General features: G+C 33.9%; 1 protein-coding gene across 1 annotated transcript in view; it reads right to left on the reverse strand.

The window, feature by feature from the left end:
* Positions 1-15,881, reverse strand: part of Wnt6 (Wnt oncogene analog 6) — a 35,415-nt gene extending 19,534 nt beyond the window's left edge. The window contains exon 1 of the mRNA XM_076135857.1: positions 15,537-15,881. Coding sequence (XP_075991972.1) covers positions 15,537-15,598 — 62 coding nt within the window. The 5' untranslated portion in view covers positions 15,599-15,881. The remainder of the gene's footprint in view (positions 1-15,536) is intronic.
* Positions 15,882-16,677: the final 796 nt, after the last annotated feature.

Below are 16,677 nucleotides of genomic sequence, written 5' to 3' on the forward strand. Positions count from 1 at the left end.
TGTAATTCACTATTATACGAGTAACATCTATACTAACTAAAGCTGAAGAGTTTGTTTGTTTGAACGCGCTAATCTCAGGAACTACTGGTCCGATTTGAAAAAATATTTCACTGTTAGATAGCCCATTTATATCATCACGCTACGACCATAAGGGGCGGAGTAGTAACGAAACATGTTACAAAAACAGGGGAAAATTATAACCCATTCCCTCTTACGTGACGCAAGCGAAGTTGCGCGGGTTAGCTAGTCAAATATAAACTGGAAAGCTTTAGCTAGCTAATAAAGGGAACGCTTTCCAAAATTATAGATCTTGAAAACTCACAGAAAAGGATTTAAGCTTCTAAAAGATAGCAGTTCTATCGTTTGCGACAAGGCTGGATAAGCAACAAAACTTAAAATAATTTGAAAATGCATTATAACACAAATGCACAAGTGTGGTCAAAAGGTGACAAATAAGTCAGCAATAAATATCAAATTGATTTATTATTGTTGTAAAATTAGCAAGATCGTGCGAAATTGTAAAATGCATCTTAAATCTCGATATATTTATACGCTTGTTAATTAAAGTTTAAAGTATTAGGTACTTTGGTTAAGGCATTGAACTGATGCATCAGAAGTTATGAGATTTGATTATTAGGCATTTACTGTGAGTGAAGTTCTTACTAAACTCATAAAAAGAAAAGAAATAAAATTAAAGTAACTAATATTGCCGTCGTGGTGGACTCTAGTCCCTCTGTCATTTGGCAGGAGACTCTTGCCCAGAAACCTTTGCTTGGCCTTGAAACGAGTTTAAGAAGAAGCTCATATCTATGTATATATTTATATAAACCCTATGAAATAAACGTAAAATAAGGATCAAAGGCAAATAGAAAAAAGTCTGTACTTTTTTGTTCATTTGGGTATATGCGGACAGTTCTATAAACTCTTTCCCGTGATCCTTTAAAGTGCAATATGTCAATTCAAATCGTTTAAGCATCTGGTTGTTTTATAAAGTTTCTTTATCTTCAAAATTTTATCTAACTTATGCACAGTTGTCTGTGGAATCATTTAAGTCAAGTCTTCAATGAACTTTTAACTTTTTCCCCCGACATTGAGTGACCTTGTCAGGTTATTCATCTAACTCAGAAGGACGTTAATGGTTCATAAATAACATATAAGTTGTAAAACTCCGTAGGCGTGAATATAACACCAAATTAATACTTATTCAATACATTTTAGCACATCGTTATATCCAATTTTAGTATCACCAATATTTGCCATACAATATATATGTCAAACATTGGAAGCACTGTTACGAAATACGTCACTGAACAGTTTTGAATTTATTTTGGCCACAATTTAGGTCTTTCTAGCACCAAGATTTCGTCTAAGAAAATGTGATACTGCCATTCAAAAATCAACTTTACCAAGTTGTGTTAAAGTAGTTTTTTCTTTGAGTGTTCATGATATGGAAATTTGCCAAAGTGGCGACACACCTCTGTGTATTCAGACGAATAAATTAGCTGTGATAAGTTGTATGTCAATTAATTATTCTTCAAAGCACCATCTGGTGTGAAGCGAGGAAGTGGTTATGTTACGGTTACGGATGACCACTGAGCGTCGCCTACATTCGGACGATGGATATAAAACAATGAATTGGTCTGGGGATAACGTTAATTCTTAATAGAAGTTAAGTAGTTGGTACAGATGTAATCTCTCTGTTGTTATAAATGCAAAAGTATGGATGTTAGGATATTGAGATGTTTGGATGAATGTTTGTTATTTAATCATGCCAAAACTATGGAACAGATTTTGTTGAAATTTGTCGTAGGTACAGATAGTTTATAACCGAGATTAGCACAAAGGATACTTTTTATTCTGCGAAATTTCTTGCGAGCGAAGTCGCGGGCATAGTCTAGTTCAGAGAGTTCAGATCATAAAAAGCAAATGATAAAATTACCTGTGAATTTCTTTTTCATCTATAAACCTGATTCTGAATTTAGACTGTATCTATAAAATAATTATGTTAACTCAAACAATAGATGAAGTCAGACAAAATAATTCACTAGCAACTACTACACATTGAAACTTTTAGTAAATTTTCATTAGCCCACACGTTTTTAATCTTGATTTCAACACTTAATGCGAATAAGAAGTTATTTTAAAATGGAATTACTGATCAGTATAAGATATTAGGTATACGTTCCTGTAAATAGCAAGATGCCTATGAACTTGTGTCAAAATCTGTGTGTTTTGAGTTACAAATATTTTGTAGTATTTTTTCCACAAAACTGCCTTTGTTGTATAATTGCTCCACAGCAACCTATGACAGGAATAGTTGGAATATGGATAATGGAATTAAAAATCTAATGGAAGCTCTTCATATTATAGTATAAATTAATAAGCAATCCTTTTTCTTTGGCATGGACAAAACAATCTATCACATGCTTTTCAAGACTTAAAGAAAACGCAACGATATTTCTAATCAAACACAATTCTCTAAAGTCACACTATACCCATCTTTCTCAATCATAAGGTAAATAAATATACTAGAGTGAGATGGCCAGCTATGCAATAAAGTTCAGCCCATCCATCACCTGTCACAAAAGTAGTTGATGACGTGATGAAATGTCATTTTGACCCCGACCTATGTCAACAATGGAGTTGGCACGTGTTCTGACGCTGCAGATATTTGTAGCTAACTGCCCGACGATTTATATGTAATTGTTAGACGAATAACTGATGGCCTAAGACTAGTTAATGCTAGACAGATGTAGTAATCAATAAGTTAGGAATAATAATAGTAACGGAATACTCTCATTTACAAGGGAACACTTTAATAATTGTCCCAAAGAACACAAAATCACTGAACAATCGGTCTCATGAAATCAGAGCACAGTAGACAACAATTTTGATATAAACAAATCTTCGGTCGGTCGACACCAACCTTTAAATATTTTTCGATATTTCCTATCTCAGGAAATCAGAAACTACAATTTCGTAATCGAATTCCACTATTGTGGTGTAGCATACAAAGTACGAAACAAAGGTAGGCAAACAGAGTAATACTAGAAAATGGAAACAAAAAATGTGACAAAGTATATTTTTTTACAATATTAACTATGGCACCGTGTGGAGTTGATTGCGTTGCAATTAAACGTACTATAACTGATTGACTCGATTACCTGATTGATTGACATGACGGACAAAAAGCTATCTATTTCTGGGTTCATTTCCCAGTATCCGCTTCAGTCCATACATAGTGCATTAATTGGCTGCGTTGAAAACCTCTTAACTGTCAGGAAGGACTGTCTATTCAACTAGGGTGACAATGAATGACAGTGTTTGCGGACACCGGGCGAGGCGCTAACGCGCGACATCGTCGCGATTAGCGGCTACACGACGACTTAACTGTAAACATTATTACCATTACTATACACAAATACATGAAAAAATACAACAAGGCATTTCAAACTTTATGTAAAAAGCATAAAGTTGCATTTTAAGTGGTTTTTAAGGCATCTGTCAATACGCAATCGTCATACTAGATCGCTCTGTCACACTGTATGTGGGTAAACACTTTTAAAAGTTTATGTGGCTATGAGCAATGTTGTCGGAACATTTTAGCGGTCGCATCATGGACTCTCATGGCGGGTGAGGCATGTAAAATTGTTTGCTATGTCGTTAAAATTGGGTCTGAGACCGTCTCTGTTAGCCCGCTTTACGTTTTCGAAAGTGTGGACGTATGCTTCTATATTTTGTGATTTGAACTTCTTTATATGGGACCTCCTTTGTGAGATTTAACGTTTTGTTGATCTTTTTTTATGAAAAGCTATTTTTAGCCCTAAATTACACAAGTAACCAGCCATTTGTAATAAAGTTATTACTTCAAAGATAAAACTGAAAATGCAGGATTTCTGTTTTTCTTTATATTACTTGCATGGCTTTTGATTAAGTATTTCTGTTACTTTCTCTTTACCCATGAAAATGAGAGTAATATTTAGTAGAAATAAAAAGTTTTTTTGACAACGCAAAATTCTAGGTAAGTAGTTCTTACATAATTTACTCTTACGCTAAAAATGATATCCGATATATTTTCAGCATTCAAGGGTTTTTACAATCCATGGTGTGCATAACAATTCGTCATCCATGTGTATTTTAGCGCCGCAGTAGTTTGTGTCAATCCATAATGGATGGACGCGATAATTAGTGAAATACTACGCACAATGACGCACGCCATCTTCTGAATGTTACAGGTGCAAACACTATGAAATATTCACAGATACGACTTTGAAAGTTAGGCAGGAAACAGTTAGAGAACTTTCAAACGTTGCCACAACCAAGCTGAATAGAATCAGTACATTTCAAAGAATTGAAAGTTACATTTAAAGCTCGAATAGCTTCTTCTTCTTAGAACTCCTGAAGCATCCAGGCTTCAAGAGACATAGATTATTATAAAAACAATCAAATCCAGCATTTAAAAGATTAAGCCAATAAACCAAATTCTAAATCCGTCGATGCCGTGGAATTATCAATTAATCGACAACAAAATATAGATTGTCATAAAAATATATTTTCCAAAAGTAAGCCCTTTAGTGCCTCAATCAAAAACCTTTTGTACCTAACAACCCATCTGCACAAACAGCGTTGCACTCGCGTGAGATAGTTAGCGGCCGCACGCTAAGCGCACTGCAAACATGTGCGGGTGGCAGTGCGACAGGGCATCGCACCGAGTGCTAAATGAACTAGTTTCATACGCACCGGTATGCGCCTGCCTTTTTATCACGTAGGTAAAATTGGGTGGTTTGATTCAATGAATTGACGCGTCTGATTTTATGTGGCTTTAGTGTTTGATGGCATTTGTATTGACTATTGGGAAATAGGGTTTGGAATTATGCTGCTGTAAGTACGTAAAAGTGAAATCATGAGTGAAGTGAATCATGATGATTACTAAAATCCATGAATACTTTTCTGTGCAAATAAATTGAGCGAATTTCAATAGAAATGTGTTATTTCTGTTCTAAACAATATTTTAAGCCTCACCTACTAGAAACTATAATAAACTTCCGAAAAATCCCGTCAAAAAAATTCTCAGCCGTCTTCCCCGTCAGTCTAGATCCAATATTGATTGAAATCTAAATAATAAACACAGCGCCAATTAAAACTAACCTGTACTATGATGAATAAATCTGTTTAATATCTGAACAAGTGAAGACTAGAGCGATTGCGTCATACAATTCACATGAAACTGGATTGTTTCGCTTTCCAAAGCTTGTTTTAAAGTATTTGGTTTATAGTTCAGTCGCCTTAGGACCGCAATGAATAAGATACATGTCCATGCTCGATATGAAGGCTTGACAGATTCATTCTGTCTTATATAATGAAGATGCTAATGATTTCAAGTGCTGAAAAAATATCCATGCGTCGATTTGTTTCGTACAAATAAAAAAAATATCTTCTTTAGCAGCTGGTATTGTATGCGACTGTTGATCGCGAAAACCTTTAATTTGAATAAAATACAAGCAGATTTCTCTAACGCGAAACTGTATGATTTTCAAAGACCACATTAGCATAGCCTTTTTTTATGTTGAAGTTGGCTTCCAGACTCATGGGATGCAGCTGTATATCAGTGTTTACATGGAGCGACGTTCAAAGACTAACAAATCCTAATAAAAGCCCTGAATATATTCTTTTAAATGGGACTCGAACACTATGAAGATAAATATAAGTGTGTGTACTTATATTTACCTTTACTTATTTATACCTATACTAATATTATAAAGCTGAAGAATTTGTTTGTTTGATTGAACGCGCTAATCTCAGGAACTACGGGTCCGATTTGAAAAATTATTTCAGTGTTAGATAGTCCATTTATCGAGGAAGGCTATAGGTTATATAACATCACGCTACGGCCATTAGGAGCGGAGTAGCAAGGAAAAATGTTACAAAAACGGGGAAAGTTATGACCCATTCTCTCTTATGTGACGCAAGCGAAGTTGCGCGGGTCAGCTAGTGTACTAATAATATTTGTAGTTATATTTGTAGGCAGTGGTTCGAACTGCCTCCACAAAGTACAGTCACAGACATAAATATAGGTAAATGAGATTCAAGTGAAACATATAAACGCGTGCAGCAAAACGTTGATATCTAAACAGAGGGCTATCTATCAAGTTTATTGTCGTATGTAACCGGTCGGGTGTTGTCACAACGCAGCGTTACACAGCGGATATTACCGGGTTTATTGTACGTGTTAAGGGAGAGAATATTGAATATTTTGGTAGAAAATATACTAATTAATACGTTGTATTTTAGCTTAACAAATTATTTTTTATTCTGATATAAACAAATATATAATTCTCTGGACAACTAATACTATAACACAGGCATAAGACTCCTAGCAGAGCTATACTATGATAACCAGACTACTGACAAATATCCGTATATACTTCTAACTATATGTATTTTACATTTATGGATAAATTGCATCGGAGCAGATACTCTATATAACCTATTACTATACCACTACTAGACAAGGGTCCCCGCACAAGGGAAGGGGCCTAGGGGCATCTCTCGTGATTATCACACAAAATATTTTTTTGGCCTGGCTGGGCTTTGAACCCACCTCGTTTAGAAGCAAGGCGACTACATTAAACATTGAGCCAAACGTGCTCTAATAACTAATAACCAAAGCTCTGCCTCTTAATAGTCAATAGTAGCAAGTTTAATGTGAGATAAATAAATTAATTACATCGTAAATCTAATCGAGACGTGGAATAGAGCTGATAATACCACCTGTCTGGTCACTGTTGCACTGCACACATCAAAATACAACATTTAAATATTGATTTATGTATGTACTGATTACGTCATGACTGTTGATTGTTAATGAGTTTTTTTACGGAGCTACATATGATCTAGATACACATTTTTCGTACAACTACGGATTCATCTAAGGAAATAAAATAATAATTTTTCAAACATCTCCTAAAAAATATGTTTTAAATGGTAAGATATGGAACAAGCATCTTAGATGCCTAAACAATTCATGTGTATTGTAAGTCAAATACAGAGACGTGGAATAGAGCTGATAATACCACCTGTCTGGTCACTGTTGCACTGCACACATCAAAATACAACATTTAAATATTGATTTATGTATGTACTGATTACGTCATGACTGTTGGTTGTTAATGAGTTTTTTTAAGCAGTTTTTGGAGCTACATATGATCTAGATACACATTTTTCGTACCACTATGGATTTATCTAAGGAAATAAAATAATAATTTTTCAAACATCTCCTAAAAAATATGTTTTAAATGGTAAGATATGGAACAAGCATCTTAGATGCCTAAACAATTTATGTGTATGTTTGTAAGTCAAATATAGAGACATGGAATAGAGCTGATAATACCACCTGTCTGGTCACTGTTGCATTGCACACATCAAAATACAACATTTAAATATTGATTTATGTATTTAATGATTACGTCATGAATGTCAGTTTGTTAATGAATATTTTGGAGATTTCTGAGCTTTAACTGTTTGAGAAATCTCTTTAGCCGTAAAAATACACTACTTTTCAATAGTATGAAATAAACAAAGACAAAAAGTATAACAATACTGTCGATCGAGTATTTGTCGATCACGGACGATCAGTTGGTGAGTGTTTTCTTCCGCAAAGGAATTGAACCCATGATATATCAGCTCAGTAGTAGAGCGTGGCAGAATTCTTCTTATTATTTTAAACCATCAATATGATGCGTTCCTGGATGGATGGCCAGACGCAACAATCGACCGAGTGGCTGGAAAAGGGAGAGGCCTTTGCTCAGCAGTGGGACATAGAAACAGGTTAATTAAAAAAAAATAACCATCAATTATCCAGGTCAAAAGATTTCCAACAATACTTACGAAATATGATCCAAATTCATTAGCTATACTACCTATTGTCTATGAACTCTACTGTAGTTCAACCGAACTGTCATCGAGAAATTTTGTATGAAAATCTGATCAGCGTCTCTGACGGGTGTCGTAGGAAACATTTTGGCAGTACATTGTAAATGTCAAATGTCGATAGCTAGCCGGTTGTCGGTAGTCGATAGTAGTAGAGAATCGAGGTACCGTACTCTTTAGTTTATTATTATAAAAAGCGTCATCAATTCACTTATATCACTACTATTCCAATAAACACAAAAATCGACCAGAAAAACCGTAATTAAGTTTTGATACCGTTTTTGTTTGATCGTGGGTGTTACACCTACGTGCGCTAATAGATATCGACTTTTATAGTTAAGTAGTGTAGCTAATTTAACAGACGATTAAGTTAAATGTAGCATATTATGAAATTCACTTTGGTAGCCCGTTTTGGATACTCGTTTGGCGAAGACGATTTAAATCAATGTTATTGATTGAATATATGTAGTTGAGATATATTATTATGTTTGTTGGTGTGTTAAGTTTTGTGGTTAAACTGCTGTTATAATATTGGTAGAATTTAATGTAAGCTTATTTAAACTAAGTTATTGTCAGGGTTAGTGTGTTGTTGAAAGTGGTTATGATTGTAAAAGTAAAAAATAATGGGGTTTTAACAAATTCAGTACAAGTACACGGGTTGCACAAGATAATATTAACGGAGTACATAGATAGATAATAATTATTTAATTCCTATTTAAGAATTTTCGATAAAGCATACTTCGACTTTTTTATACAAAAATCTGATAGAGCAAATTACATACAGCAAACAAGTACAGTCTGTATTTAAATTTATATCTATCTTTAGGATTTACGTAAGCAGAGTCACGGATAAAAGCTAGTTTTTTTCTATTAATATTCGAAGGTCTTAAAACATCAAATGATATACATAACTGTCACAACAGCTACTGATTGATATAGAGATGTAAGTTATTAGTTACTTCTCCATAATAGGTGTTAATGTTTTGTTTTAATATAAATTGTATCATAACTTAGAATTAACGTAGAACTACGAATATCTGCCAGTTGGTTTGGACCGGCTCAACTTCTAAGGTCTTGTTTAAGCGATTTTAATTAGGTCAAAATATGTATGTCATGTCAAGATGATCTGTGGATGGACTTTTCAAAAATTAGAAATAATATTATTTTTATGCATTGGAAGCTAATTTTTAGAAAATATATTAAAATTACAAAGATATGAAAGCTTTCTACGAAACCCTTGGAATAAGATTTTTGGGCGGGGACTTTAATTATAATATAAAATATGGCTTATGATCCAGATAGTTCCCATCCCTGTAAAATTTCCGGATAATGCCTATAAAGAAAAGAAAGTCTTGAACTGTCTTTGTACAAAATTTGTTCTATGGGTTATGCGTGAAGAACAGACAGAGTAAGTTTCACATTTATTAATTAGACTCCATACAAATAATGTTTACTGTACATAATCTGAATCATTATTAACGCCGCGAAATATATTAATTGTACTAATCAACATGGTTTATGGTATTTAGCATGGAACTATTAGTAAAACAACTTTCACTGTGTAGAAATGAGACAAGCACAAATGTAGCGAAGCAATCATCCTTGTACTAGAGTGGTTTGTTTTGAAGGCAGTCTTATTTGGTAAGTGAAATAACTATCACTTGCTCCAACGGTAAAAGAAAATACCGCGATGAAACCTTATATAGTTAAAATTTGTGTAACGCATTTTTTACGGGCATGCAAAGTCCCCAACCCACATTTGGTCAGCATGGTAGACTTAAGGTCTATCCCCTCCCCAAATTCGGGAGGAGACCTTTACCCAGCACCGAAATGGAAATGGATTAAAATAAAAATATTTGGTAGCTAGAATAACTTAGCTGGGATAACTTGACTGAATAACAAAGTTACAAAGACAGTCAAAGGGAGTAAAATATCATACGGTTCTAAATGTTTAGCATACTTTAGTAATTAATATAAAGACTGGTAGTCTGACAGAACTAATAATGGATTATTTATCGGTTATACGATATTGTAATAGAGATTATTTATTGGCTTAAAATATTAACTGGTGAGATGGTTATCGATTGGTAACTACGGACTTTTCTATAATAAACGCAATGCAGCTTAACAATTAATATAAAACTATAGAAATAAGCAAAGTAGACAGCAAATTGTAAAGTATGTGACTTTAAAATATCAAAATCATTGCAAAAACAAAATCTTCATCTAGTTTAATTTAAATAGACCTTAATGACCACAAAACGTAACCACAACTATGATTAGTAATTAGCGATGAAACGTAAAAACCGTAAAAAAGCGTAAAAACAAAAATTAGTCAAGTCCAATTTGTTTATCGCGCTACAAAACGTCTTAACTACGCTCAATTACGATAATTAACTTAGCCCCATGCAAAATCCATTTATAACATCGAAACTTGAATTAACGCTACCTACCAATTTATTTGAAAATAATCGATGTTCTCGGCAGCAAAAAATCATTTATGGAGTCAATATTTTCTCCAAGACATTAGCATCAATCCATCAATCTGCCACGGGGACTCAAATTGCTAAAATTGAGTCATTGCTCACAATTACCGCGTTCAGTGACCATCAGAAACTGGACGTCCCATCATAACCCATTGACTTAGTGTCCGCTATCAAATTTGGTAAAGTTGCATGTATATGGTGTCCGAATTGAGACATTTTTGGTCGAGAAGATATATTTTTAGGCTGCTTTTTGTAATGACTTTATTACTTAATGATACCGTCAATTTAAAAATAAGTATTTTAAGGTTTTGGTCGCCAAATGTAGTCTAACGGAAACATGTTTAGTCTCGATTCACACCACCCACTCATGCACGAACTATATTCTAGTTTTCAATTTATTCATGAAATTGACACAACCGAATCTGCACAAGACTTGCTAAATATCTGGTTAATAATAGAATAAATGTTTCATTGGTTTACCTATAACTATTCATAGATCAGTTTTAATAAAGTTCGACAAAATTATTACAATATATTTAAGGCACGTATATTAAATGGCAATATACTATGACATTGAAACATCTTCATCGTGTAAGAAGTTTATTATAATAATATTATATTCACTGAACAAAAAACTTATTAAGCAACCAAAAGGCACCATAAATCTGTGTTTATTAATGCCCCAAGGCACTTTATTTACAACATATTATTACCTCCAATAAATACATTATTAATCGAACGTTAATCCATTCTCTCATCGGTCAAATTTCGACCGAGACTAATCAACGCAATGCGTTGTATAGTGTACGAGGAATTGAGTTGCGTCGCGGTTCAAAACTGGTTTCGTATTTTGTTCTTTCTTAAATATTTTGGAATAACTGTATTATTTTTTCTGTTGTTCAGAGAGTATCGCGACTAATACATATATTTTTATATAACAGTGCTCATTGTTACTTAACATAACGATATTTTAAAGCTTATCATACTGTTTTGTTACCCGACGTATCAGCCGCGTTACATCGGATTTGGTTGCGGGTAGACTCACAATTAGTATTAGTTTTGTTTCAGATCTATACAATATTAAGCCCATCATTTCTTCGAACGAAACTAGAGCTCTGGTTAAACAGTAATAGCAGTTTGACAATTTATTATTTTTTTATGTGTGCAATTCTAAGGCCACCTGTGCATCTATATATAATGAGAGTCGCACTGTATGTCCTAAGTAGACAACGGGAAAATCCCGTTTAAAATATTGCAAATGATGCAACAATGTAACAGACATCTGCAATGTTCGACTATACTTGCTTCCTGTACAATGTTAACTGACATGTCTTTAAAAATTCAATAATGAAAACTTACTTCGAGTAAACCTGCGTATATAGCGTAAGAACGGGCATGAAAGAGTAACGAATCTCTATCAATAAATTTTACGTATAGGTAACTAATTGACCGATCTGGACACTATGTAGCAGGGAGCTAAACAATGTGGGAAAGATATTATGGTAAAAAATTGTTCGGAAGATAGATCATATAACGGGAAAAGAGGTGGTTTCCAAAATAATCAAAAAGAAAAGAGCATAAGCGTTATTCTGAACAGTTTTAAAAGTACAAAAAGTCGTGCACTAAAACATTCTCAAAAAATATTTAATACCGTCCACTAATAAAACCGAAAACGGCATTATGAACGCACCGCTTGCCCATGCGCATCAATTTTTGTTCCGAACTCCTAATTTAAGCTCCGGGCTTGATTAATTGCAAATTAAAGTCCCCATTGCGGTGGTGCTGTCGAATATGACTTTATTGAATTTCACGGTGGTGATTAATGTTCCAGACGTATAAATTATTATTATGGTTTGTGGCGATGAAGTTTTTTATTTAATATCATTGTTTTGTTGTTTATTTCCACGCAATGGTTCGGACATCAGGTTGAGATTCTTTTTTGCTGCACGTGTGGCGCATTTGTTGACGTGTACACCTTGTGATGTCTGTGTCGCGGGTTTAAATCCCACCCAGGTTAATGATTTGTGTTGTTGTAAAGACGGACTGTCTAAAAACACGGTCTTGATCTCTCATGTTATGAAAGTCGATTGGGCGACTGACGACTTTATATGAACGTGCTTATTTGAAGAATCTGTAACTTACAGTCACTGTCAATTATTATATTAAGTAAGTAAAAGATAGAACAAGCTACAAACTTATGTAAAAATTAAACCATTTTTGCTTAGGGTTAGGCACTGCAGAACTGATACAGACTATGATGAGATATAAGAGAATTAGTTGTGTTTCCATTATTTTGCCAGCAAGTCTGTAAATAAAATTATAGTTGTCCCTGTCCTAAATAAATTAGTTCCACATAATTTGTTAGATTAATATTATATAATGTATCTAAATGTGATCAAAATGCAAGACAGTCTTCTAGCAATAGCAGTTGACAACGCCGCATTGCCAACTGCTATTAGTTTGGTTTTAGTCATGCCTAATGAGAGTTGAATATAAAGCTCCGTACCGTGATTTTCTACAGTCGGTATCGAGTATCGAGAGCATTCAAAATGTACTAAAAATTAGTTTTTACGGCACACGCTAGAGGCGGTGATCTAGATTTCATATATAATTTATCGATAACTAGCCGTTTGTCGAAAGTGAAAAGCGATAGAAAAGTGTCGCTCTGTTTCTATCAAAGGATACTGTTCTGCAGACTCTCAACTGATTAAAACTATAATTTATGTTTTTGACAGGTTTTCGAACCGTTTCGTGTCTGGGCTGTTTTGTCTCTGCAACTGCAATGCAACGTGCTTGATGTCGCGCATTGAGTTTTTTGTCGTATCCTACTAATGTTCTGTACATTGAAGTAGTTTACAAAGATTTGATAATGTGGTATTATTTTGAATAGTCGAATAATTGTTTGAATTTTTCAGCAAAAATGTTTGCACATTTAACATCCACTACAGTTTCTGATAAACGTATTTTAAATAGAGACTGGATGATTAAGTTGCAAATGGTTCGTGATTGTAAAATAATTATTCCAAGAACCGTTCTTTATAAGACTCTAACAAAAACTTATTTTGATATCACATTAATTAATATTACAATAAAATTATAATAACAATATGACATCCTTGTTCTACAGAGAGAACAACACATGCAGCTTTATTTCTTTACGACTCTACATTTCAAATATCGACATTATAGTCTCACTTTTTTTATCCAACGCTTTTTTACCATCCAATAAACACAAAACGGTTCTCTCTACCATGGAATTTTGAACTCTATTTTTGTAGAGTTGGGTTATAAATTTGGGTGATGTCAAACAAAGGTATTATAATTAATAATGGCTACCAATCAAATCATAAATAATAATAAGTCATATTAACATCGGACAGTATTTATTTGACACTGTATCATAAAGGTAAGGACATGAATTAGACTGTAGAGCGTTGAAAATCTGCTTTATTGCACTTCCTCGTTATAAATCTGATAGAGTAATTACCTACTCTAGATTGCTTTGTGAGCTTTTTTGCTTACAAGCGGATAATTCGTCACGTGTCTCCTGCAACACATGACAGAAAGAGTTATAATTATAATTTGCTATCATATAATACAAGTAGCTCAGACTCTACATAGAACTAACAAGATTTTTTATAAAAATATTTGGATCGGCTAATCACAATTGCAGTAGTCATTAAAAATTTCCATTTAATCTTAATTCAATATTTTGTATTGTACTTTTAACAATTTAAACTCATAATTATTCTTATGCACAAATGGGATACGTAACAACATCTCCATTGAAGTTATATTGTCCCAATGAAAGTGAAACTGAACGTTTATAATAACGTTAGACAAACGCTTTTACCTTCGGATATATAACGCTAACTGTACATAATGTAGAGTTAAAAATTTCGAATTTGTGTATCAGAAGACTATGTTGTTATATTACTCCTGCCAGTGAACTGTGCGACTGAAATTATTGCATTAAGTCTAATTAATTTCTTTTTTCATTAAGTCTTAATTTCTCAATATCATCAAGTAGGAGTGACTTTGAAAGAGTGGTATCTATCTTAGAACTTTTTCATTCTATAAGCCATTGAATTTTTTCTATTTCAATTTGCCAGTGTAATGGATTCAGGGCCTAAAATCATACTTATTAGGTGAGGAGACCATAACTTTTGGTGGGACATAATTGGGTTTAAATCATTAAGGGTATTTCTATTGCAACATCTCAAGTTTAAGATGCAGCAAGTTAATTAAGGAGTTAAAGAACAAATTATACTTACGGAAAAATTATACATTGGATATCAGTGCTCAGTTGATTAAGTTCTTTGAATATCAAAAGTCAGAAGACCTAGGTATAGACTTATATTTGAAAATTGTCTTTTACAAAAGAAAGCAAGGAAAATTGCCTTCACGCATTTGTGTAGTTACACAGTACAATACACAGTTATTTACACCGTCGGAATATTTAGTTAATTCATAATTTCATCAAATTAAAAATAACAAAACACTAACTTTTATTCGTAACGACAAAATTTTATTTAAAGAAAGGGAATTGAAGTGCAACTGCAAACAAAACCAAACTGAATATTGGAAAAATTCTAATTATTTTATTTAGAATTTTCTCTGACAACATTTAATAGAATCGGCTATGCATCATACATATAAAACATTATACATTGTATTAAAATACTGTTATTTATTTTACAATTAATTAACTTTACTATGTTATTCTTTATTGCCAATGTTTTCCGTTAATATTTCTCAATAAATGTTGATAGCACTATTAACGCAGCATGTCATGGCGTTCTTAAACAATCATCACTAAATGTTATTACCTAATTATAACTGTACAAAACTTAATAAGGATATTTCGTAAAATATTAGAGGTTACCATTTTATAAAAGCCTAACTACTAAATAAAACAATAGAAAAAGACCAATAAAATATTATACGCTGCGCAGGAGATGGTCAAGAGAAACCGACAAAAACTTTGAATAAACAAAAATCAGCTGTTAAGCGTATCGTTCCTATAAGATTCTGTTACTTTGTCCACTTCTAAATAGTGGGACAAAGGATAACGAAATTTTTTTGACATTTCTGTTTATCACGAGGTTTTGTGGTACTCACCACCAAGAATCGGTGATGGGCGCGAGCAGCAGCAAGCAGGCGGCGATGACAACAGGCCGCATCTCTCGTCGGACATCACTGCCCCAAAACCCTCTCTGTAACCATGTCTCGTGACGAAAAACACCCAAAAAATCCCCTACTTGGATACTGTCAGCCCCATTACAATTCTCTAAACGACGTTTTTTTAACTACTTTTTTGTGTAGAGAACGAAGTGCGTTCGATTTTTCTAAACAGTTCCGAAATTTCGCGGCGTGTCGCTTGCGTGGATCCCTGTCGGCGGGAGAGCGCGGCGCGACTGACGCTCACCTGAGCCCACCCCGCCGCACGCGCTCCGCAAAACGATTTTCGCGCTATTTTGGCTAAGATTTTAGCAGATTAGGCTTCGCGTGATTAGAGATAAAAGGTGGGGATATGAATATGTTACAACGAGAATATTAACGCCGCGTGTGGGCGATCTGTTAAATGATTACTCTACCTGCATTAATTAAATTATAATGCTGTCAATAATCCAGTTTTATGCTGAACCAAAATAGACTTTAATGTTGCATTTTATGTAGAAAATAAATTTGAATGCATATTTTTCACAGCGGTGCACGGCTGTTTTACTTTCGTTAGGGCAGCACTAATACGAACCAGACATTGCCTGATTTCGAGTGATGGACAGTGAGAAACGTTCGGAAACGTTCTAATAATAGATAACACGTGCGAAACTCTAATTGTGTTAAACAAACAACCTCGTGTACCTACACCTGGCGTTCCTAAACGTCTTCAGTATGACATTTACTAAACTTTAAATACACTTTTACAATTTAGTCTTTGACACATTTGAGCGCTAGTGTCGCGAAAGTGTGATATAATTGTCAGTTTGTGACATACATTTTCAATTAGTTCCAAATTCGGCCGTCTGTCATCTAACACGTAGAGAGAATCGTGTTAAGAATATTAAACATTGCGGATCTATCATAAAGCACGTATGAGCTTTTATGACACTTTAGTTTTATTGTGCCCTTATATAGTTAGAGTTACATGAAGCTGTTTGTACTTAAGTATCCTCTCATATTAGATGATCGAAGAGATTTACTCTAGAAAAACAATCGTAACGTAATTTGCGCCTTTTATTACGCCATTAAATTAAGAAGC

Source organism: Anticarsia gemmatalis, chromosome 3, assembly GCF_050436995.1.
Source record: "Anticarsia gemmatalis isolate Benzon Research Colony breed Stoneville strain chromosome 3, ilAntGemm2 primary, whole genome shotgun sequence".
Lineage (NCBI taxonomy): Eukaryota > Metazoa > Arthropoda > Insecta > Lepidoptera > Erebidae > Anticarsia > Anticarsia gemmatalis.